General features: G+C 39.1%; 1 protein-coding gene across 3 annotated transcripts in view; it reads right to left on the bottom strand.

Annotated features, from left to right (window-relative positions):
• The window catches only part of PRSS12 (serine protease 12), an 82735-nt gene that overhangs the window by 5060 nt on the left and 53315 nt on the right, over nucleotides 1–24360 (bottom strand). For all 3 annotated transcript variants that reach the window (XM_069593397.1, XM_069593398.1, XM_069593399.1), the window contains 3 exons: nucleotides 19479–19684; nucleotides 16185–16263; nucleotides 15189–15311 (listed from right to left, as the gene is read on the bottom strand). In XM_069593397.1, coding sequence (XP_069449498.1) covers nucleotides 15189–15311; nucleotides 16185–16263; nucleotides 19479–19684 — 408 coding nt within the window. The remainder of the gene's footprint in view (nucleotides 1–15188; nucleotides 15312–16184; nucleotides 16264–19478; nucleotides 19685–24360) is intronic.

The following is a 24360-nucleotide window of genomic DNA, read 5'->3' as shown; positions in this document are numbered from 1 at the left end:
CCCCTCTGTGCGTGTGTGCTAAGTCGCCTCAGTCATGTCAGACTCTTTGTGACCCTATGGACTGTAGCCCACCAGGCTCTTCTGTCCGTGGGATTCGCGGGCAAGAATGCTGGAGTGGGATGCCATGCCCTCCTCCCGGAGATCTTCCCAACCCAGGGATCAGACCCGTGTCTCTTAAATCTCCTGCATTGGCAGGTGGGTTCTTTACCACTAGCCCCACCTAGGAAGCCCCCACTTCTCCTCTGTGGCTACTTAAAACATTCTCAACAGGACTTCCCCTGGTGGCTCAGTGGCAAAGAAATTACCTACCAACCCAGGAGACAGGGGTTCAACCCCTAGTCCAGGAAGATGGATGTCCCCACGTGCTGGACTGCTGAGCCTGTGCCCTGGGGGCCCAGGGCCACGATCATGAAGCCCACTCGAGCGCCCATGCTCCGCAACAAGAGGCCACCACCGCGAGAAGCCACACACCACTACTAGAGAGTGGCCCCAGCCCACTGCGACTAGAGACAAGCCCACGCAGCAACGGAGTTAAAAGTGGTTCAAAGACTCTCATAGCCCTAAGTAGGGCTCTGACAACACTTCAATATACAAAGTGGTTTTCATAACTATGTCAACTCAAAAACCTGAGCAGTGCAACAAAGATGATCACCTACTGGTGATGTATAAAACTAACAATTTCCTGCGATTCCTTGAAATTCTCCATTTTGAACCTTAAATTATCACATATCTTTAAAGTACAGAAGGCTTTTCATATATTGTGTTTAGACTTCTTGCGGGTTCTACTTCAATAGTTTAGGACTATTTCACATCCTGAAACTGTAAAAAGCAACAGTCATGAAGAATAATCAGATATTTAAATAACTCATTTCTACTTTCTGTGTATTGATATTGTTGTATTGTAAAATTCAGTATGTCTCATTAATATACAGGTTTTTAAAGAAAAATCCCAGGTGATCAACTGTCACTGCATCCTTAAAAGTGCTGCTGAAAGGTTGCCTGTATCTCTGGAGTGGAATTTAAGAAATTAATCTCAAGCTTCACTGTCCAGCTCAGGAGGCAGTGGCCACATGTGCTCTCAGAGCACTTGAAATGTGGATGCTCCAAAATGAGATGTGAAGTGGATGAAACTGGAGCCTATTATACAGAGTGAAGTAAGTCAGAGAAACACCAGTGCAGTATACTAACGCATATATATGGGATTTAGAAAGATGGTAACGATGACCCTATATGCAAGGCAGCAAAAGAGACACAGATGTAAAGAACAGACTTTTGGACTCTGTGGGAGAAGGTGGGGGTGGGATGATTTGAGAGAATAGCATTGAAACATGTGTATTACCATATGTGAAATAGACGACCAGTGCAAGTTCAATGCATGAAGCAGGGCACTCAAAGCCGGTCCTCTGGGACAACCCACAGGGATGGAGTGGGGAGGGAGGTGGGAGGGGGGTTCAGGATGGGGGGACACGTGCATCATGGCTGATTCATGGCAATGTACGGCAAAAACCATCACAATATTGTAATTAGCCTCCAATTAAGTAATTTAAAAAAAGAAATATAGTGGTGAATATTTACTATTAAAAAGTAAAAATGTGCACAGGATTTCAAACATTTAGTATGAAAAAGAATATAAAATATATTGTTTCTATAGGTAATAGGAATATAAAATATCTCAATTTTTATATAATATTTTGGATATACTAAGTTATATGAACTATATCATTAAAATTAACTTCACCCATTCAGTTTTTCAATCGTTTAAAGTGGCTACCAGAAAATTTAAAGTTACATATACAATTTGTATTTGTGGCTCACAACCTACCTGAAGTAGTGAGGCCATTTGGCAGACTGTTACAGTAATCCAGGCATGAAGTGGCACATGAAGGCAAGATTATCCAAGACTTTAAGACTGGGATATTTAAAAAATAAGTTTCCATGTTCTGTTTCTTTGTTCACTGGCTAAATTTTTAGATAACGTAGGACATATTTATGTAGGTTTCTTAGATGCAAGGATTATTTTTATCTAAGTGTCAAAGCCCTCTTTTGAAGAACAGAAAATATTGTTGCCAGACTTTTTTACTGCAACAGTATTTTCTGTTCTTCAAAAGAGGGCTTTGACACTTAGATAAAATAATCCTTGCATCACTACTTCAAGTTTTAACTTTTCAAGCCATCCTTCACGTTGCAGCCAGAGCGAAATAGAAATAGTCAGATAGAAATATCTGGTAATATAACTACTCTTCTGCATACCCTTCAAGGGGTCCCGACTGTCTACACAATAAAGTTCAAATTCCTCCAGTAATACACAAATCCGTCCAAGAACGGCCCTTGTCCACCACTGTGATACCGCTTTTGTGCCACAGTTATTTTAGTGGCTTGAAGAAGAGTCTGACAAACCTATCTTTATTCAAACTATTTGCAGTATCATTGCCCCCTCCTTCACCCTAAGATGGCAAAAACTGATTTTAACTTTTAAGTCTCAAGATCTAGGACACTCTTCCTGCCCTCCCAGAGAGCTGCCCAGACCTTCCTTTGAACACTCCCAACAGCATTGTCAGAGCATTTACAACAGCTTCTAGGACTTGTTGGGCTCCCCGGTGGCTCAGTGGTAAAGAATCCATCTGCAATGCAGGAGACACAGGTTCGATCCCTGGGTTGGGAAGATCCCCTGGAGGAGGGCATGGCTTATTCTTGCCTGGGGAATCCCATGGACAGAGGAGCCTGGTGGACTACAGTCCATGCGGTTACAAAGAATCAGACACACCTGAGGTGACTGAGTATGCACACACACACACACACACACACACACACACACACACACACACTAGGACTTGTTAAGATGTCAGGTCTACCCTGTTAAAGGCTCCCCTAGTGTAAGACCATGTGATGCTCACATTTGTGAGCAAGGAAGTTGGCACAGAGAAAGCTCTTAATAAATATATGCTAAATGACTTATTTTGGAAGATACATATACTCTCATCCCTAAATTCATGAAGTGAGAGACATCTCACCAATTGCTATGTGGTAACAACACCATCACAGAAGTTTTTATTTCTTTGGAAAAATAAACAAAGGTCCTCACAAAGATCTTCTGTTCTCATAAATGCTGGTTGTTCATGAGAACCACCTGTACCACTTTTAAGACTACAAATGTCCAGGCCACACAAACTCTGAGAACATGAAATCAACAGAGCTGATGTAGGACCACAGGTGATCCAAATTCACAGCAGGACTAGAGAACCACCGAAACAAAGACCGAGAGGCACGGGCTTAACTCCCGTCCCTTCATGCCTGGAATCTCACTGAAATGCAGTGAGCCTCCTAAAGGACGGCTAGTAGACTGCAATCACATGAGCATGTACATGCACAGGCACTCCATGCGCAGACACTGTCGTCTTCCGACCGGGGAGATTTTAGCATGCGTTTTCCTGTTTAGTCGCTAAGTCGTGTCCAACTCTTGCGATCCCATGGACTGCGGCCTGGCTCTGCCCGTGGGATTCTCCAGACAAGAATACTGGACTGAGTTGCCATTTCCTTCTCCAGGGGATCTTCCCGACGCAGGGACAGAACTTATGTCTCCTGCATTGGCAGGTGGCTTCTTTTAATGCCTAGCCACCAGGGAAGCCCATTTTTGAGTACACCCCCAAGTTAATATGCTCACCAACCAGGAGTTGATATTAAACTGAGAATAAAAACAAAATATTTACCTGACAAGAAGGAAAAAACCCACCACTCTTGTTAAAATGAAGTTCTTTATTAGTATGTATACTTTTAAAATCCTCATTTAAGAAATGGACCAGCTAAACCCAAAAAGTGATTCCCACACTCCTTTCACTCCAGTTATTCTTAGAATAGATTTATGCTTGGAATTTGAAAATCATCTGACATAAGACTGGATTAGTTTGCTAGCCAAATATTTGTCTCCGGTGTCACCTCTCCTGGTGGGTATGATTATATACTTCACAGATAACACTTTGGCTGAGGTTACCAGTGTAGTTTTGGGCTTAGAAAGCATTTTCTATGGTTCTAGACTTCTCAAGAAAACTTATCAAGGAATTCTCTTTTTCAGTGTATTTTAAGGTATTTCTAGTTGAACTTTTGTTATTTTGATAGATTATTTTCAAAACTGCTTCTAAAACAAACATTTCAGCTTTTGGCTGACACGCTATTCAGTTGTTTGCTTTGCTGAAATGCCTTCCACTCCCCCTCGAATAAAAACTGGATGAAATTCCTGGACAAGTTTGAGCAAAAAAGGATCGAAGACAGGGCAGATCCTCCATTTCAATTTTTCTGAGATTCTAGAATTAACAATTTCAAATTCCTAGAATTAAACACAGAAGAGTTAATTCAGGTGGCAGGGTCATCTTATGTGTGTTCTCTCTATAGATTTATCTGTTCAAAAAGACAGCGTTTTACATCAGCCTGCACACATCTGCTGCTACTAGAATCTGTACTTCTCTGCTGTCTGAACGTCAAAAAGTGGCTGGCTGAGTTGCTTGGGTAGACGATTCCAATTGCTCATGGAGAAGTGACCTTCTCTGTAAAATCTTTCACGGCCCCTTATACACATGTGGTGTGTGTTCAGGAAATGATTTTAGCATGATTGATGCTATTGTGTACATCACCAAAGACCTCGTTCTTAAAGAATTGTACCATGTTCCAGGTCATGCTGGAACACAGGTTTAAGTACAGGACACATTTTGTTTTTAAAAAGTAAGTCCCATTACTTCTGTGCCTCATCTTTATAGTTATAATCTCTAATAATCGAGATAGTTCTGATTTTCAGAGCACTAGTCTCTGACAATTTCCAGCTGCTATAGTGTCTCTAGGCAAACAGTCAAAAAGATAAAATCAGGTCAAGCTATAATTCTTGATAAAATCAAATGTGTTGCAGAACTACAGAAAGAAAAGAATCCTTTTATTGAAGTACATTCTTTCCTCCAAAATGGTGTTTGTTATCAGAACAAGCAATTAAAAGAAATTAGTTTAACATTCAGGAATTCTTCTATTATATTCCCATACTACCACAGAGAGAGGGTCATTTTATTGTATTTGAATAATTATTTAAAATAAGAAACAGCAAAAACGAGCAATTTGTATTGTGTAAAATTCATAGGGTAATTGCAAAACAAAAACTTTATTTATCCAGGTTTCTGCTTCAAACTGCCAGTGGGATGTTGCATTCCTATTAACACTAGGAAAAATGTGAAAAGTGGGATAGAAGGCCTTTAAACAGTGATTCACTACCTCAGTTACCCCTGTCAGCATAAAAGAATGTTTTGGACACCTCATAATATGTGAAAGCTATGAACATAGAGCTGGATTACTAAAATTTTGTCAGCCTGCCAATAAAGTACCTTTATCATATAGAGACGCTATAAGAAATGAGTATAACAGGATGGCGGATATGAGTAATTGTGTTCTGATCTCATCATCCTCAGGCCATCATTCCCAGATTATTCTGATATGAGGATTACATAAAAGAGTGAACATTCTACAGAGCCAAAAAAATAAACAGTTAAGCATCCTATAGCATAAAATAACACAGATGATGAGAGCAATCTATGCTATACTGTTCAGAATGGCTGTTCAAGAGCACTAGCCCATATTATCACTGCAATAATTAGGCACCAAAAAAGGCCCCATGAGTAAGAAACTATAGTTAGGGCTTCCCTTGTGGCTCAGCTGGTAAAGAATCCACCCACAATGCGGGAGACCTGGGTTCAATCCCTGGGTTGGGAAGATCCCCTGGAGAAGGGAAAGGCTACCCACTCCAGTATTATGACCTAGAGAATCTATGGACTGTATATATAGTTCATGGGGTCACAAAGAGTTGGACGTGACTGAGCGATTTTGAAGAAAAGAAAATTTGGCTTTTGGGCTTCCCTCATAGATCAGTAAGCCAAGAATCTGCCTGCAGCGCAAGAGACCAGTGTTTGATCTCAGGGTCCAGAAGATCCCCTGGAAAAGGAAATGGCAACCCACTCCAGTATGCTTGCCTGGAAAATCCCATGGACAGAGAAGGCTGGTGGGCTGAGTCCATGGGGTCGCAAAGAGTCGGCCACAACTGAGTGACTTAACACTTCACTGATAGTTAAAGCAGTAGAAATACAAATGGAAAGGAAAAGGGTGTGAGAGAGCTAATTTCAAAACACGAAATCTAGGTCCCCTCCCAGTGGGCCTTAGCTTAGACTCCCAAGAATTTAAAAGGAAGTGAAAGTGAAGTGAAAGCCGCTCAGTCGTGTCCGACTCTTTGCGACCCCGTGGACTATACAGTCCATGGAATTCTCCAGGCCAGGATACTGGAGTGGGTAGCCTCTCCCTTCTCCAGGGGATTTTCCCAACCCAGGGATCGACCCAGGTCTCCCAACATTGCAGGCGGATTCTTTACCAGCTGAGCCACAGGGAAGCCCTTTGGAGGAAGAGAACCTCTCAGAGCTAACCACATTGCTTCTACACTACAGTGTGCTGCATGTGTGCGCAGCTGCTCAGTCGTGTCTGACTCTTTGTGACCCCATGAGCTATAGCCCGACAGCTCCTCTGTCCATGGAATTTTCCAGGCAAGAATACAGGAGTGGGGGACTTTCCTGCTGGTCCAATGGCTAAGACGCCACACTCCCAATGCAGGAGGCCTGGGTTCAATCCCTGGCCGAGGAACTAGATTCCACGTATCACAACTAAGACCCAGTGCAGCCAAATAAATAAAAATATGTATATTAAAAAAAAAAAAAAGGAATACTGGAGTGAGTTTCCATTTCCCCCTCCAGGGGATCTTCCCAACCCAAGGACTGAACCCATGTCTCTTTCATCTCCTGCATCAGCAGGCGGATTCTTTACCACTGTACCACTGGGAAGCCCCTTCTACACTACAGTGTCTACAATTCCAGAGAAAAATTCTCTATTTTTGCACATTTCCAAGCTTTTGATGATTAAAAGAAGGTTGTTTTAATCCAAAGTCCCTGAACCCAGAAGACAAAATTTGGAGTTTGTTCTAATCACTGGTCACTGTCCTCTAATCACTGGCTTTCAAAAAACTTACTGTAATAAAGATGTGAGTTGTAGCCTCCTTGGGCACTTCAAAACAACAGACCAAGTCGGATGGATGCGTAACACCTTAGCAAAACAGATTTCTCCCTATTAACATGAAGAGTCTTGCATTCTATCCAAAGCAAGTCAGAATGCTGCATATCATCAAGTGCCCCTCTGCTCTTAAATCAACTGTCTTTATTTTATACTGTGCAGATAATGGGAAGAAATTCAGAATGACATATGGAAGGAATTATCCATTGATCTAGGTTTAAAATACCACCATCTTCTAAAGAGTCCAACATTCTTAAATATATCCACTATCTGGCAACTGATCCCCCACTTTCATCATGTAACCATCATTTAGGGGGTCTGTTTGCGCCAAGTAATATATTAGACACTTGGTTAATAAACACAAATGAGATGATTACTGACTTGAAGCAATAATCTAGAAGGAGCAAGCCAAGAGAGGAATAACGACCTTTAAACAAACAAACCCAAACATGTACCTTAAAAAAGAAAAACGTTTAAGGAAACTCAAAAGTCAGATCAAAGTTTTCAACCTCAAGTGGAATTTTTGGACAATTTCCCTACTTTAATACTCTAAGCCTTGAACCCCAAGGTCTACTTTTAGCAGAGAGAGATCAACTTGAAAGACAAGGAGTCTCGAGCAAGAGGAGGAAAATCTAAACTGAACATACTGAATTATTTTGCTTAAAATCTTAGCCCAAGAATCCAGTTTCTCTGCAGTTTCCTACCTTTCTCTCCAATAGTCAGTGGGATAAAACCATCCTGAATTCTCTACTTTTGTTAATAATAATCTTTGATTCCTGTTTTTGAACCCTCCCATAACAACAACCAACATTTGTTCTTAACTTTACAGATATAAAAAACCTTTACATATTTGTAGATCATTTGTTCCTCGCTGTGGAACATTATTGCCTTCATTTTACAAAAGATGAGAAAACTGAGGCTGCTGTTTATTAAATTATTTTTAATTTAATTATATTTATTATTTGTAATTATAAATAATTAATTAGAATAAACTTATTTATTAAATTATTAAAATAGTCTCCACAAAGTGCAACAATGACGAGTTGGAGGAGCTGGAACTGTAACTTCGGTCTTTTTTTCTTTTTTACTGGTGGTATTAAGGTTGCCATTTATTTTTTTTGAATGTATTTTTCTTTTATTGAAGGAAAATTGCTTTACAGAATTTTGTTGTTTTCTGTTGATTTTAACATCAACATGAATCAGCCATAGGTATACATATATCCCTTCCCTTTTGAACCTCCCTCCCATCTCCTACCCCATCCCACTAGTTTGATACAGAGCCCCTGTTTGAGTTTCCTGAGCAATACAACAAATTTTGGTTGGCTATCTATTTAACACATGATAATGTAAGTTTCCACATTATTCTTTCCATGCATCTCACCCTCTCCTCCCCTCTCCCCATGTTCACAAGTCTATGTCTGTTTCTCCATTGCTAAGTCACTTCAGTCGTGTCCGACTCTGTGTGACCCCATAGACGGCAGCCCACCAGGCTCCCCCGATTCTCCAGGCAAGAACACTGGAGTGGATTGCCATTTCCTTCTCCAATGCATTAAACTGAAAGGTGAAAGTGAAGTCACTCAGTCGTGCCCGACTCTTAGCGACCCCATGGACTGCAGCCTACCACACTCCTCTGCCCATGGGATTTTCCAGGCGAGAGTACTGGAGTGGGGTGCCATTGCCTTCTCCAGTTGCTGCCCTGTAAATAAATTCTTCAGTACCATTTTTCTAGATTCCATATATATCCATTAGTATAAGATATTTCTCTTTCTCTTTCTGACTTACTTCACTCTGTATAATAGGTTCTAGGTTCATCCACTTCATTAGAACTGACTCAAAGGCGTTCCTTCTTATGACTGAGCATTCCGTTGTGTACCACAGCGTCTTTATCCATTCATCTCTTGATGAACATCTAGCTTGCTTCCATGTTCTAGGTATTGTAAACAGTGCTGCAGTGAGCAATGGGATGCATGTGTCTTTTTCAATTTCGGTTTCCTCAAGGTATATGCCTAGGAGTGGGATCACTGGGTCATATGGTGGTTTTATTTCTAGTTTTTTAAGGAATCTCAATACTGTCTTACATAGTAGCTGTATCAATTTACATTCCCACCAACAATGCAAGAGCATTCCCTTTCTCCACACCCTCTCCAGCATTTATTCTTTGTAGACTTTTTTGATGATGGTCATTCTGACCAGTGTGAGGTGATATCTCATTGTAGTTTTGATCTGCATTTTTCTAATAATGAGCAATGTTGAGCATCTTTTCATGTGTTTGTTAGCCATCTGTCTTCTTTGGAGAAATGTCTGTTAAGGTCTTTTCCCTACTTTTTGATTGGGTTGGCTGTTTTTCTGGTATTGAGTTGTATGAGCTGCCTATATATTTTGGAAGTTAATCCTTTTCCAGCTGTTTCATGTGCTTTTATTTTCTGCCATTGTGAGGGTTGTCTTTTCGCCTTATAGTTTCCTTTGCTGTGCAAAAGCTTTGAAGTTTAATCAGGTCCCACTTGTTTACTTTGTTTTTATTTCCATTACTCTAGGAGGTGGGTCATAGAGGATCTTGCTTTGATTCATGTCACTGAGTGTTCTGCCTATGTTTTCCTCTAAGAGTTTTCTAGTTTCCGGTCTTACATTTAGGTCCCAGAGGTCTCTGAGACTATCCTGTTCTTTCCTTCTTTTTACTTTATTCTGCTCTTCAGAAGCTATTTCCACCATTTTATCTTCCAGCTCACTCATCGTTCTTCTGCTTCAGATACTCTGCTACTGATTCCTTCCAGAGTATTTTTAATATCAGTAATTGTGTTGTTTGTCTCTGTATGTTTATTCTTTAATTCTTCTAGGTCTTTGTTAATTGATTCTTGGGTTTTCTCCATTCTCTTTTCAAGGTTTTTGACCATCTTTACTATCATTCTGAATTCTTTTTCAGGTAGTTTGCCTGTTTCCTCTTCTTTTATTTGGACGTCTGTGTTTCTAGTTTGTTCCTTCATTTGTGTAGTATTTCTCTGCCTTTTCATTTGTTTAAGTATTGTGTTTAAGCTCTCCTTTTCCCAGGCTTCAAGGTTGAATTCCTTCTTCCCTTTGGTTTCTGCCCTCCTAAAGTTGGTCCAGTTGTTTGTATAAGCTTCCTATAGGGTGAGTTTTTGTTTGTTTGTTTATTTTTCCTCTGATGGGCAAGGCTGAGTGAGGTGGTAATCCTGTCTGCTGATGATAGGATTTGTATTTTTGTTTTGTTTGTTGTTTAGCTGACATGTCTTGCACAGGGTGCTACTGGTGGTTGGAAAATGCCAGGTTTTATATGCTAATGGTTTCTTTGTGTGAGTTTTCACTATTTCATACTCCCTAGGGTTAGTTCTCTGGTCCGAGAAGGCAATGGCAACCCACTCCAGTACTCTTGCCTGGAAAATCCCATGGACAAAGGAGCCTGGCAGGCTGCAGTCCATGGGGTCGCTAAGAGTCGGGCGCGACTAAGCAACTTCACTTTCACTTTTCACTTTCATGCATTGGAGAAGGAAATGGCAACCCACTCCAGTGTTCTTGCCTGGAGAATCCCAGGGACAGGGGAGCCTGGTGGGCTGCCGTCTATGGGGCTGCACAGAGTCGGACACGACTGAAGCGGCTTAGCAGCAGTAGCAGCAGGGTTAGTTCTCTGGTAGTCTAGGGTCTTGGAGTCACTGCTCCCACTCCAAGGCTAAGGGCTTGATCTCTTCCTCAAGACTGGGAGCACCGCTCCTCAAAGGACGTGAGACCCACTGCGTACCGCCCTACTCACGCTTTCCAAGGGGCAGCTCTGACCCAATCCTGGATAAAAGTCCCCGGATGCCAGACAAAGTGACAACATCAAACCCTATTCCTATTCCTCCCTGACTTCTGTATAAAATCCGTCAACAGGCACACCAGAGGACTTTAAAACTTCAGTGGCTCTCTAGATCAGTGTTGTTTTTCCAACTCCTGGGGGCCCAGTCATGAACACTTGCTGGGCCATACTAACCTTGGTCTTAATGGCCAGATCTCATTCTCTGGTTACCCGGTACCAAGTTCTATTGATTTCTCTTGGGGTCTCTACCTTCTCTCCCTCCTCTCCTTTGCAACCTTCTACCTTTATTATAGTAGCCTTTCAACCAGTCTCCCTTAAGTTCCTACCACAGTGGGTTTACTCACTTGGACATGGGCCAATTTGTATCACTCTAGAAAAAAAGACAGAAGCACGTATGCAAATATTTTTCATATAATTTGAAGCTTGTTCACAGACTCGTAGAGTAATAGCTTTGCTTTTCCCCCTCAGATCTATCCCATATATCTCTAATGACATATCTCCTAAAACTCCTCTTTGATCCTATTTCAAGGCTCAAAAACCTTTAGTGATTTTGCACTACCAAGGAAATGAAACAGAGATTCACTACCCTGACATCCCAGACCATTCCTGCTTCTTTACTGTAACTCCACTGTACACATTCTGGATCCGTGATCCTAGTAACTGCCATCCTTCAAATATGCTTTATCCTTTCTCACCACTGTGTTCTCAACATTAGACATCTCTGCCTCCAGCCTCTACCAATACATGAATTCAGCGTCTCTGCTTGAACAGACTCCATAACAGAACTCACTCTTCCTCCCACATACATCCCACTCCAGCTTGGACCTGTCCCAACAACAGACCTCTTTCCTATGCTAAAATGAAAATTACCTCCCATTACCATCTGTGGTATGTAAGTAAGCAACACATAGTAAATTTAATCTGATTCCTGATAATCGCCCCTTTCTGCTTGCCTTCCCTGGTGCACCATGTCGCTTTCTCGTAGGATGTCACTCAGAACTGAGCACAGTTCTCTCCGTTTTTGCCCCCGACAACAGCTTGAGCACAGTAGGACAGAAGAGCAAGGCTCTTCGCTGCTTTGTGTTGGTGCTGTTCTGGCAGGGCTGCCCAAGGCTGATTAACTTTGTGGAACCGCGTTACCTCATTGACTCTATTAAGGTTTCATGCGTGCTCAGTCACTCTTAGTCATGCCCAACTCTTTGCGACCCCATGGAAGCTCACCAGGCGTCTCTGTCCATGGGATTATCCCAATACTGCAGTGGGTTGCCACTGTCTCCTCCAGGGAATCTTCCCAACGCAGGGATGGAAACTGCATCTCTTATGCCTCCTGCCTTGACAGGTAGATTCTTTACCCCTGAGGCTGCAGGATGCTAAAACCCATAAGGCCTTTTTCACTTGCGCTGCATTTAAGTCATGGTTCCCAAACTGAAGGCAGCATTTTATTCTTTATTCCACATCACTTGTTAGAACCAGCTTATCAAGATCCTTTGCCACCTTGGATCCTATCTTCCAACCTGTTATGTGTCCCTACCAATTTCCTGGCATCAAAAAATATAATTAACTTGCCATCAGTGTCCTTTTTCAGCTTAGCTATGAATATGTTGAATAGGGCAAGGATAAGTATCCTGTTAGCTCCATTATATTCTTTCTCATCATCTTTCTTCAAATGTCCAGACCATATGCTATTCTATCCAGGAGCAAGAGGGTCTTAACTTTTAATGTTCATAAGAATCATCAAAGATGCTTGATAAGAATGCAAACTCCTGGGTCTTAGCTCCTAAGATTCAGAAGATCTAGGATAGCGGCTCAGGAATCTGGGTTTTTAATAAGCTGAATGTATCTAAATAATATTATGGAGAAAAGACCTCATTTTAAAAATGACACTTTTTACTTTTTTTCATCCTATATGTCTCCCTCCTCTGGGTTCCTATAACTGCAATAAAACCTCATGCTAACAAGGGTGCTATCTGTCTTATTCTCCAAGATATTTCTAGTGCATGGCACATTTCTGGGAATATTATAGGCTCAGTAATTTTTTGTTAAGTTAATAAATGAATCTTTATTGTCTGTACCACTCATGTAACACATGAATATAATAAACCTACCAATATATAGGTGAACTCTCAAACTCAACTATTACCCATGAATGACAGAAAATATGTAAAATACAGATTTGTGTCTTTTGCAGCACTTTGAACATGGAACATTAGTCCATAAGTATTTATCAAAATAGGTAAGAGGAAATGAATAGAGATTCTAGAAGCAAAGATATATGAGAACTTAACAACACAATTGACATATCAGTGGGTAAAGAATGGAATGCTTAATTTTTAAAAGTACTGCATAAACTAGCTATCCATAAGGAAAAATATATCATTAGGTCCCTTCCTTATACCATATACCATACACACACACACACACACACACACACAGATGTAAACAGATTAAACATCTAAACAGGAAAAGCAAAACTAAAATTTTTTGTAAAAAACTAGGATAGTATCTTCTTATGGGGCTAAAGAAGGATTTTAAAAATAAGATATACAAAGCTTTTATAAGACTTCAGAAACTGACACACTTAAGAATATTAAAATTGAAATATCTTCATAAGAAAAAGACTTTAAGCTAGTGAAAGGACATGCCCCAGATTGGTAAAAGGTATTTGTAACACATAATAACAAAGGCTCTGTACAAAGTGTATCCAAAAAATGTTAAAATCAATTATAAAAGACAATTGAATAGAAAAATAAGCAAAGGATATGAACAAATAATTCACAAAAGAAGAAGACACAAAATCAGAAGAATAGAATTAAGAAGAAACCCAAAAACTCTCTAAGGCTGGCAAAAACTGAAAATGTTGATGGTAGCAAATTGAGACAGGGATGTGAGGAAACAGGAACTTACAAACTGCTGTGATATAAACAGATGCAGTAACTCAGAACATAGATCAGTAGTGCCTACAAAGTATGAGTGACACCCACACTCCTGGACCCAGAACAATGCGCCCACGGGTATGGACCAATGAGACCCATACAGCTACCGCAGCACTCTTTTTTAGTAATGACAGAATGGAAGCCACCTAACTATCCACCAGTAGGAGAATAAATACTCTGTGGTTGCCTGCATCTTACAATAGGACTTAACACACTCATATGGCAGTTAAACAAAATCGACAGGGATGGATAGTAAATACACAACGAAGCCACATAATCTCTCAAATGAAAAAATACAGAACGAATTTTTGGTTGTAAGAATATTTTAACACTATGGAAATGTTCTATTTAAAACATTTTTTGAGTATTTTTAAATATACAAAATTAGAATAGTGAAACCCCTGTATTCATCACCTTGCTTCAGTCATCATTAATATTTGCCAAGCAATGGTACACATTTTTAAACACTAAAATTCATGCTGAGGAAATGGCCATTATCCAGGGCCACTAAAGGGCACAGGACATGCAGAAAGGACCACCAGGTCCTGCAGGTGCCGCCACCATGAGCAGTGTGACTCTGGCACACCGAATTCCTCTGCAGGGCTTCCAATCTGAACTGGAAAGACTTCAGATTGGGCTGATAAAATGCCTGGTGGTGGTTTAGTCGCTAAGTTGGGTCCAACTCTTTGCGACCCCATGGACTGCAGCCCGCCAGGCTCCTCTGCCCATGGATTTCCCAGGCAAGAATACTGGAGTGGTTTGCCCTTTCTTTCTTTAGGAGACCTTCCCAACACAGGGATTTAACCCATGTCTCCAGCGCTGCAAGCGGATCCTTTACCGATTGAGCCACCAGGGAACCCCAAAATGTCTGAGACAACAGGAAATAACCAGGATGCAAACTGACAGGTACACACAGACACAGAAAAGTCTTTCTCTAGAAGACACAAAACACCAAGCAGACTCGAAGGTTCTAAAATTCAAATCAAAACACTAAACGTGGACTCCCTATTCCTTAGCATTCAGAAGCAAATAATTTGAGGTCTCTTCCAGCTCTGTGGGCACATGATTACATCCTCAGACATGTTCTTGGAGAAGCAATAACACAGCTGCCTCCCCTCCAAAGACCCATCTTCTCTTCTCCCTAAACCTAGAGTTTGCTTTAATACCAGAGTCAGCAAGTGACTTCCTGAGAGCTCTCTTTGCTCCTAATGTTACCCCCTTGCTTCCACGACACCACTGGAGGAGACGAGGAATGCCTGTACCTGTCTCTGACACTCCAAGTGTCCAGTATGCTGCAGAGCAGGAAGGGGTTGGAAGAACTGGTAAGCAAGGGCCAAAATGCATTATCTGGAAAGGTACACACATACCTCTTGAAGCAGTGTGCTGCTGTAAGGACCCAGCAGCTACTCAGGAGCGTGGCCCCACAAAGGAGCCTACCGTTTCCATGGGATGACTTCAGCCGGAGGGATACTTGCCAAGGCCAACCACCCCTAAGAAGAAAGTAAGCCACTCATCAGAAAAGCAAGGCACATCATCCAGTAAAACAATGACTTAGGCATGCAGGTAGGAGGAAAGGAGTATAAAAGAGACTTGAGAATGTGAACTCCTTTCCCACTTTGAGAATGATATTCCTACAGCTTTGAGCAGAACACCCTGAAGATTTGCCTAGAACACGTGTGTGCATAGCCCCTAACTCTGACATCCTTGGAAACAATTTGTGTCTTCTTTATATTTCATGATTTGAAGCGTATTTTCTCCCTCACCTAAACACCCTAAAGAAGCTGGCTTTTCTTTTTTTTTTCTGTTGGTCATGCCACATGGCTTGCGGGATCTCAGTTGCCCAATGAGGGATTGAACTTGAGCCATGGCAGGGAAAGCGCAGAGTCCTAACCATTGGCATGCATGCTAAGTTGCTTCAGTCATGTCTGACTCTTTGTAACCCCATGGACTGTAGCCCGCCAGGTCCAGGGAATTCCCCTGAAGAAATATCTACTAAGCCAAGCACTGGTTTTCCATTTGTAAATTCAATAAGCAACAAAATTATATTAAGAATGAGTCAAGTCCAAAACAAATATATTCTAAATTAAATAAATGTGTAGTTATACAATTTTTCAGATTTCCTGGTAAGTCAGTTTGTTTCTGCAACCCATCTCATATATCAGGGGATACTGATTTGAGGAACATGGTCTATATAAATAAATATAGGTAAAAGGGCAGTGAAATTATTGGTGTAATCTGTATTTAGTTTAGAAAATAAGACAAATCCACTATATAATAGTAGAAAATGTCCCAATTTGTAATCCCCTCTCTCTCTGTATAAATAATTCTGTAATATGGAAAATCACTTCTGAAGAAACTTTTACCTTAAAGAATTCTTCCCACCAATGATCCGCTTCTGCCGACGGGGCAATAATCTCAAACCACAAACAGATGAGAGGGACTCTGAAGCAGAACGAGGTTTTTAATTAAACTACCACATTGCTGATACTAGGGAAGAGATACAAGTGACGCATTTCCCTGCAGCTGCTTCCTCTATTTTAAAGTGCCTTTTCTCTTCAAATTATAGGCTATTTTTCTTATAATGGGCTTCGCTGGTGGCTCAGAGGTTAAAGCATCTGCCTGCAATGTGGGAGACCTGGGTTCGATCCCTGGGTTGGGAAGATCCCCTGGAGAAGGAAATGGCAACCCACGCCAGTATTCTTGCCTGGAAAATCCCATGGACAGAGGAGCCTGGTGGACTATACTCCACGGGGTAGCAAATAGTGAGACACGACTGAGCTACTTCACTTCACTTCACTTTCTTATAATAAAAATTGAACGTTGTTTTCTCAATTAACAAAGGCAACAATAATTCACAAGTAGCCATGGAACTTTATGAGGTTTCCCACAGTCAGCTGACGTTTCATGGACTGTGGAATGGTCTGGCCCTATCTAGTGCATCGTCCTTATGGCACCCACACCTACTCCTCTGCTGACTATGGAGACTGTTCAGGAGTTCAGAAATACTAAACAAGAGGACTACAAAAAATAATGATCTGAATTATTTAACTGTCACAGACAACACTCTTCCAAGCCACATATACACATGTAACTCAGAGAAGCAAAGCACATTCCCAGGAAGAAATTCTGACACAAATTTACATTTATTCAAATAGCATATTAATATATGCAAAGGATTTACGAAGCCAGTTTAAGCGGCAAATTGGATTTAAGGCTATGCAGTCAAACATCTCAAAATAACAGATTTCTGTCAAGAGTATTAAAAAAAAAAGAAGAGTTAAATTGAAAATATATGAAAAGGTGGTATATAAAAGAAGAGTAAATAAGGTGTGACTAGTTTTAAAAATAATTTTAGAAAGTGCGTGTGTGTGCTAAGTTGCTTCAGTCATGTCCAACTCCTTGTGACCCTGTGGACCGGAGCCTGCCAGGTTCCTCTGTCCATGGGATTTCCCAGGCAAGAATACTGGAGTAGGTTGCCGTTTCTTCTTCCAAGGGGTCTTCCCAACCCAGGGATGGTTAAGTATGTAAGTGTAAAATACAGTATGTACTGTTTTTCTATCAGAGTAGGAAGAAAAGGTAGGAATTGTGCCAAGACCATGAAAGTCTAGTCAGCATTAATATTCTGCCATAATAACCAGGTAAAAGGGAGCCAAACAGAAATATCCATAGATATTTCTTCATGGAGAAAGAGGTTCAGCAGTGTGTACCAAGGTCACTAATTTGTCAAATGAGCTCAGAGGCATGCTGTCAAACCTTAATCCTCATCTCTTATGATATGAGTCCTCTACATGACACTGTGAGGTAGAAGATACCAGAAAAACACAAGTTTCCAATAATGTTCCAAGTCAGGTCAATGCATATAATGCCAACACAAAGAATGATGTGAAATTAAGCAAGCAAAACCAAAAGTTTACATCATTCTGGGGCAAAGTACCAGATTGCAAAAAAGTAGAATTTATTGAAAGCCATAAAATTCACTATTATAAAAAAGTTATAAAGTAAAATGGAATCCATTTATGAAAGGATCCCATTAGATGATCAAAAACTGATGGCTTGAGTTAATCACCTTATAGAAGTTAACAGGTCTTGAACCTCAACACAAAATAAACAAGTTAATAAGTCAGATTCAGTAATCCAGTTGGTCTAAGATAAAATCTTTTTATTTCAGATATGGTAGCATGGGGACCATGGAAAGGTATCAAAATGAGCACTGCTACACCTTTGGAAGGCATTAAAGCAAATGTATTAATAATGATGAAATAAATATGGTTATTTCATATTGTAAGATAGGTTTATTTTACATAAAAATATACTAAAATATTTCACAGTTACTGAATTTTTATGTTTTTCTACTGCTTAAGAAATTTTCCATAATCCAAAGAATTAGCTATGTTTACTTTGTAACTATATTTAAATTACTGAAGGGAATTTAATTAAGTTACAGTCTATAGTTAGGAAAAATTGGCTTACCAAATCATGTTTATTTCATGTAATACATATATATATAATATAAAACAAAACATAAAGGGTTGCAAATATTCTTCACATTCAAAAGACTCTCAGATAATGAAGAATCATATTAACAATATCCAATTTATTGGATTTCTTTAATGGTTATTAAAAGATGCTAGAAAAAGAGGATACTCAAGTATAGATACACCTGATTTTAAGAAAATCTTAAGTATCAAAACCATGAATTTTTAATCTACATAAATAAATGACTGTTCTTTTCATAAAACATAACCATAGTTTCCTCCAAAAGAGCTAGTTTTTCCCCTTCTTCACTTAAAGCAGTATTTGTTTCATAAAAATTAAACTCAGTTTCTATGAACTCGTCTATTTATCTAAATATGAACTATCCATCACTGTATTATACTGAAAGATTACTTCTTATTTTCCTTGCTGCTGCTAAGTTGCTTCAGTCGTGTCCGACTCTGTGCAACCCCATAGACAGCAGGCTCCACCATCCCTGGGATTCTCTAGGCAAGAACACTGGAGTGGGTTGCCATGTCCTTCTCCAATGCATGAAAGTGAAAAGTGAAAGTGAAGTCACTGAGTCGTGTCCAACTCTAGCAACCCCACGGACTACAGCCTACCAGGCTCTTCTGTCCATGGGATTTTCCAGGCAAGAGTACTGGAGTGGGGTGCCATTGCCTTCTCCTTACATTCTTAAATTTCAGAAAGTAGAATCTACAAAAGATAATTTTCTTTTTGCAATTAATTTAAAAAGCTATCCCTGTTAAGATATTAATAAGAGTGGAAGAAGTGCCCTTCTCTGATTCACCTTTAAATTTTCATTTCTTTCCTGCTTTTATGAAGCAAATATCATTTCTAAACCTTCAAGGATACCAGCAAGTTTGACAATTTTATTACATTGAAAGAAGGAATGGTTATAAATGGCTAAGAATGTCAAAGGGAGACAATCTCAGAGATTACAAAATCCTCTAAACCCACTCCTGCCCCTGAACTCTGCTCTCTCTGGGACTCCCACACAGGAAAGCTGGTGAAGAACCACTGCCTCTAAATACTAGCAGAAGGAACAAGGGATTGAATATATTCTTAGGGAAGGGAGTTCATTACCCAAGTACTGCTCAAAACAATAACAAGGGGTTGAGTATTCTTTGACCTTCACAGAAACGTCCCAGAAGGTGACATACCTTTATTACTGTTTCCTGATGCTTTTTTCCCAAGATAATCACAAATAACTCCTGCGTCTTCACTGTGGCGGCAGTCGTGGTCTCCGATGTCTTGTCTGACACAGTCGGCCAGGGACCGTTCATTTCCTGTGCACTTCACGTTATCCATATGGATGGGTCCCTCCCCTTCCCCAAAATACGCCATGCTCCTTGCTCTGGCTGGGCCCCTGGAAACAGAGCATTCTTGAGGATGTGGAGAGTCAGTCAATCATACATTTGAATAAATCACAACATATACTCTCATCCAAGAATATTTCTTAACTTTCATATATTAATATTAGCATCTATATATGCTAAAAAAAAAAAAAATTCGGAGAAGGCAATGACACCCCACTCCAGTACTCTTGCCTGGAAAATCCCATGGACAGAGGAGCCTGGCGGGCTATAGTCCATGGGGTCGCTGACAGTCGGGCACGACTGAGCAACTTCACTTTCCCTTTTCACTTTGATTCATTGGAGAAGGAAATGGCAACCCGCTCCAGCGTTCCTGCCTGGAGAATCTCAGGGACGGAGGAGCCTGGTAGGCTGCTGTCTATAGGGTCGCACAGAGTTGGACACGACTGAAGCGACTTAGCAGCATGCTAAAAATTATTTTATGACTATCAAAAAAAAGCTTGAGAGATAATAACTATACATTCTTTGTTATCATATTCCACGCCTTCTTGATTACATCTTAATTTCTAATAAGAAAGTCGCATATCAAAAATTTATGATAGTCTTAAACTCTAGTTTAAGCAGGAAAAAAAAATCTTCTCAAAAATATCTACTCTCTTCCAGAGCATAATACTCTTAAAATCGGCTTCCAAGAAAATTTGAGAATTAAATAATTACCTAAGGAGCTAAGAATTTTTAAAGCCCGCTTTAGAAGCAAAAACACACAAATTTCAACTGGGAAAGAGAAAACCAGGAACCATAGTTAAGAAGGCAGAATTACTTTAGGTATATCACTTTTCTTTGGTTTCCCTCTTTTTTTAATAATATATTACTTCTTATTAAATATCCAAATACAAAATTTTCAGTGAACCATTTCAAACTAACACCATATTCAAAATTCAGTTCCTGTTAAATTAATGACATGATTATGAATAGCCAAGTTTTAATGTTTGAATTATAGGAAAATTATCCTTATAACTTCAAGTTAGGGAAAGATTTATTTAAAAAAAAAAAGCATACATGGTATACCTTAAATTAAAAGACTGATAAGCTCAACAAAAATTTAAAAATGCCACTTCACTAAAAACCACCAAAGGAAAGTGAAAAGATAATTTTAAAGTTGATGAGTATGTATACTATAAATATGTGTGTGTTGATGAATGCATTCTCTAACAGAGAGAAATAGCATACAATATACAAATAACTCAAATTTCATCTATAAAATAAAAAACCAGCAACCAGTAGAAAAGCAGGAGAGTTTTAAATCAAAAGAAACTGTCTTATTAAAAATGACAATATAGACCAGATTGCTAATATTAAAATACTTTCTACTTAGTTAGGATAAGGTTATTATACTTTCCTTATAGTTATGCAAGGAACTCAGGCAAAGTAGTTTATTGATATGGATTATCTGAGGAATTTGCTTGAATAATCCCCTTTCAGCTATGAGACCTGGCCTCACAGGCTTGTAGCTGGCAGTACACTCATTTCAAAAATGTACCCTAAAATTTCGTCTGTATTAGTGATGGCTACTCTGACATAAATTACAAGTAAAAATAAGATTTAACCCATTAGAAATATTTATAGTCATGGAAGATCAAACAGGCAACTTTAAAGTTACTCTTTAATTCTTCCTACATATAAAACTTTCAATAGTTGTATAAGTAAAAAATGCTCATTGTATCAAGTTTGCAAAATAAAAATATTAAAAAACCACAACTACACACTGCTAGCTTTGGCACACATTTATGGGGAAAATATTAACTATGATTTTTAATTGTTAAACAAAAACTCATTGTACAGACTAGTGGATCTCAAACTAAGTGGACGATTCTTACGAAGGTGGTTCTGCATCAAATTTCAGTGTAGGAAAAGAAAAGAATTTATTTCCTTACTGTTGCATGTTTATTTTAAAATTTTTATAGGTTTTACAAGTATATACATCCTGATATATTAATCTTTATGGGCAGCTTAAATTTCCTCCCACAAGTGAAATTTTTTATTCAACAGATATAAACATGTCTTAAGATTCTGGATATATACAATGTTTCATATAGGACAAGTCTTTGGAAAGCAAATTACGCATTTGAAATATGTATAATAAAATATAACTATTTAAAGGAAAGGTATTTTTCTGATTTACTTTGTACATCACAGTTCTGATCTGTCTGGAATTTATTTTTGTTAATATTAGTGAGGGATCTAGCTTTATTTCAGTCCCTAAAGTAACTGTCCTAATAACTCTTCCTGCTGACTTAAAGGGCATTTTTATTTACTTATTTATCATGCTTGTAAGTACACAAGCCACTTCTTGGTCTGTAAGTTCAATAATTCTACACATTAAAATTACCTTTGGGTACCTGTAAAATACAGCACCATCTAAACCCCACTGGATGTCAATTAAAGTAGAACTAAGATGTTAAGTAAAGAGGGAGTGGGGCCAGGCCTGGGTAATATTTTTATGTCCCAAAGTGATTTCCAGGCACAACCAAGGCTGTAACCATCACTGACCTCTTTGCCTATTCCTGTGCCAATTTCACATAGACTTGATTTCAGATGAATATGGAAGTGAAGCCCTCCCCAACCATCATACACACCAAGAAAAACAAAGACTTCGATGAGGAGAGCATTGAAGGTACAGATTAATTTCTATTTTGTCTTCCCATTCAGAGTTGTGGAGTATAAAGAAGTCTTACAGCTTCTGTAAAGATTTACTAATAGCTTTTTTTCGCACAGACCTCAATATTTGTGAAGTTTATTCCTTGAATTTTTTTGAGTTTTGTACCTTTTATAAATGACATTTAAAAAAATTTTCTACTTAGCATATAGTAACATTATTGCTTTAAAAAAATATTTATATTTCATATTTTTACATTAATAAACACTAGTCTAGTGTCTTTTCAGATGATCCTCCTGGGTTCTCTAGGTGGACACTGCATTATTCATATAAAATTCTGGCTTCTTAAAAATTCCAATATCTCAGCTCTTAATGATTAGTGGAAACTCCAGATAAAACTGAGTCATTGCAGTAAAAACAGGCACACTTATTTGTTCCTATTTCATGCTTGTTTGTGATAATAGAGTTAAGGTAGTTTTATTCTATTCTCAGCATCCTAGGAGATATGAGACAGGAATACTGATTTTTACCATGTAACTTTTCAACATTATTATGATAATCATATATGTTTTCATTTATAGACAACACACCAAAATACATTAAATTGAATGCTTCAGCTGAACTACTCTCATATTCTTACAGAAAATTTGAGTGATATTGTTCTTTTAATACACTGCTGATAAATTCATTAATATTTTGTTTAGAATTTTTGATATAGATTAATGAGTTTTCTTTTGGGTATGAATCCTTGTCTAGACTTAAAGTTAAGTTATATTAACTTCATAGTGAATGGAAAGATTTTTTTTTTTTTTGCTGTACGTTTATATTAAGAACTCAGGAGCCATCTGTGTCTTAAAGACTGGTCAAAACTCTTCAGCAAAAGTCAAGAGTCAGTTCTCCTGTCATTAGTAATTTATTTAATTTATTTGGGTTTTTTATCTTTTGTATCAACTGTAAAAATTTTTTTTTTGGTTTGAGTTTTTAGGGTTTTTTTTTTCTTCTTCTTCTTTTTTTTTTTTTTTTTTTGGCTATGCTACATGGCTTGCAGTATCTTAGTTCCCCAGCCAGGGTTTGAACCTGGGCCCCCACAGTGAAAACACCAAGGCCAAACCACTGGACTGCCAGGGAATCCTCTTAATAATTATATTTTTTGTTGAAATGTACAGTTTCCTAGATAATTGTTCATTTCATCCAGAGGTGCAAATTCATTGGCTAAAAGTAAGTTTATAGTATTCTACAATTTTTAACCCTCTGTATCTGTGCTTATGTTTCTTTTTGCTAATGTTTACTTTTTGCATAGGAACCTAGAATGTCAGGTCCATGAATCAAGGCAAATTGGAAGTGGTCAAACAAGAGATGGCAATAGTGAATGTCAACATTCTAGGAATTAGCGAACTAAAATGAACTGGAATGGGTGAACTTAACTCAGAGACCATTATATCTACTACTGTGGGCAGGAATCCCTCAGAAGAAATGCAGTAGCCATCATGATCAACAAGAGAATCCAAAATGCAGTACCTGGATGCAATCTCAAAAACGACAGAATGATCTCTGTTCGTTTCCAAGGCAAATCATTCAATATCACACTTATCCAAGTCTATGCCCCAACCAATAACGCTGAAGAAGCTGAAGTTGAACGGTTCTATGAAGACCTACAAGACCTTCTAGAACTAACACCCAAAACAGATGTCCTTTTCATGATAGGGGACTGGAATGCAAAAGTAGAAAGTCAAGAAACACCTGTAGTAACAGGCAAATTTGGCCTTGCAATGCGGAATGAAGCAGGGCAAAGACTAATAGAGTTTTGCCAAGAAAATGCACTGGTTATAGCAAACACCCTATTCCAAGAACACAAGAGAAGACTCTACACATGGACATCACCAGATGGCCAACACTGAAGTCAGATTGATTGTATTCTTTGTAGCCAAAGATGGAGAAGCTCTATACAGTCAACAAAAACAAGACCAGGAGCTGACTGTGGCTCAGATCATGAACTCCTTATTACCAAATTCAGACTTAAATTGAAGAAAGTAGGGAAAACCGCTAGACCATTCAGGTATGACCTAAATCAAA

This window comes from Ovis canadensis, chromosome 6 (assembly GCF_042477335.2).
Source record: "Ovis canadensis isolate MfBH-ARS-UI-01 breed Bighorn chromosome 6, ARS-UI_OviCan_v2, whole genome shotgun sequence".
NCBI classification, from domain to species: domain Eukaryota; kingdom Metazoa; phylum Chordata; class Mammalia; order Artiodactyla; family Bovidae; genus Ovis; species Ovis canadensis.
The sequence above is the reverse complement of the archived record's forward strand: the minus strand, read 5'-3'. Positions and strand labels throughout refer to the sequence as shown.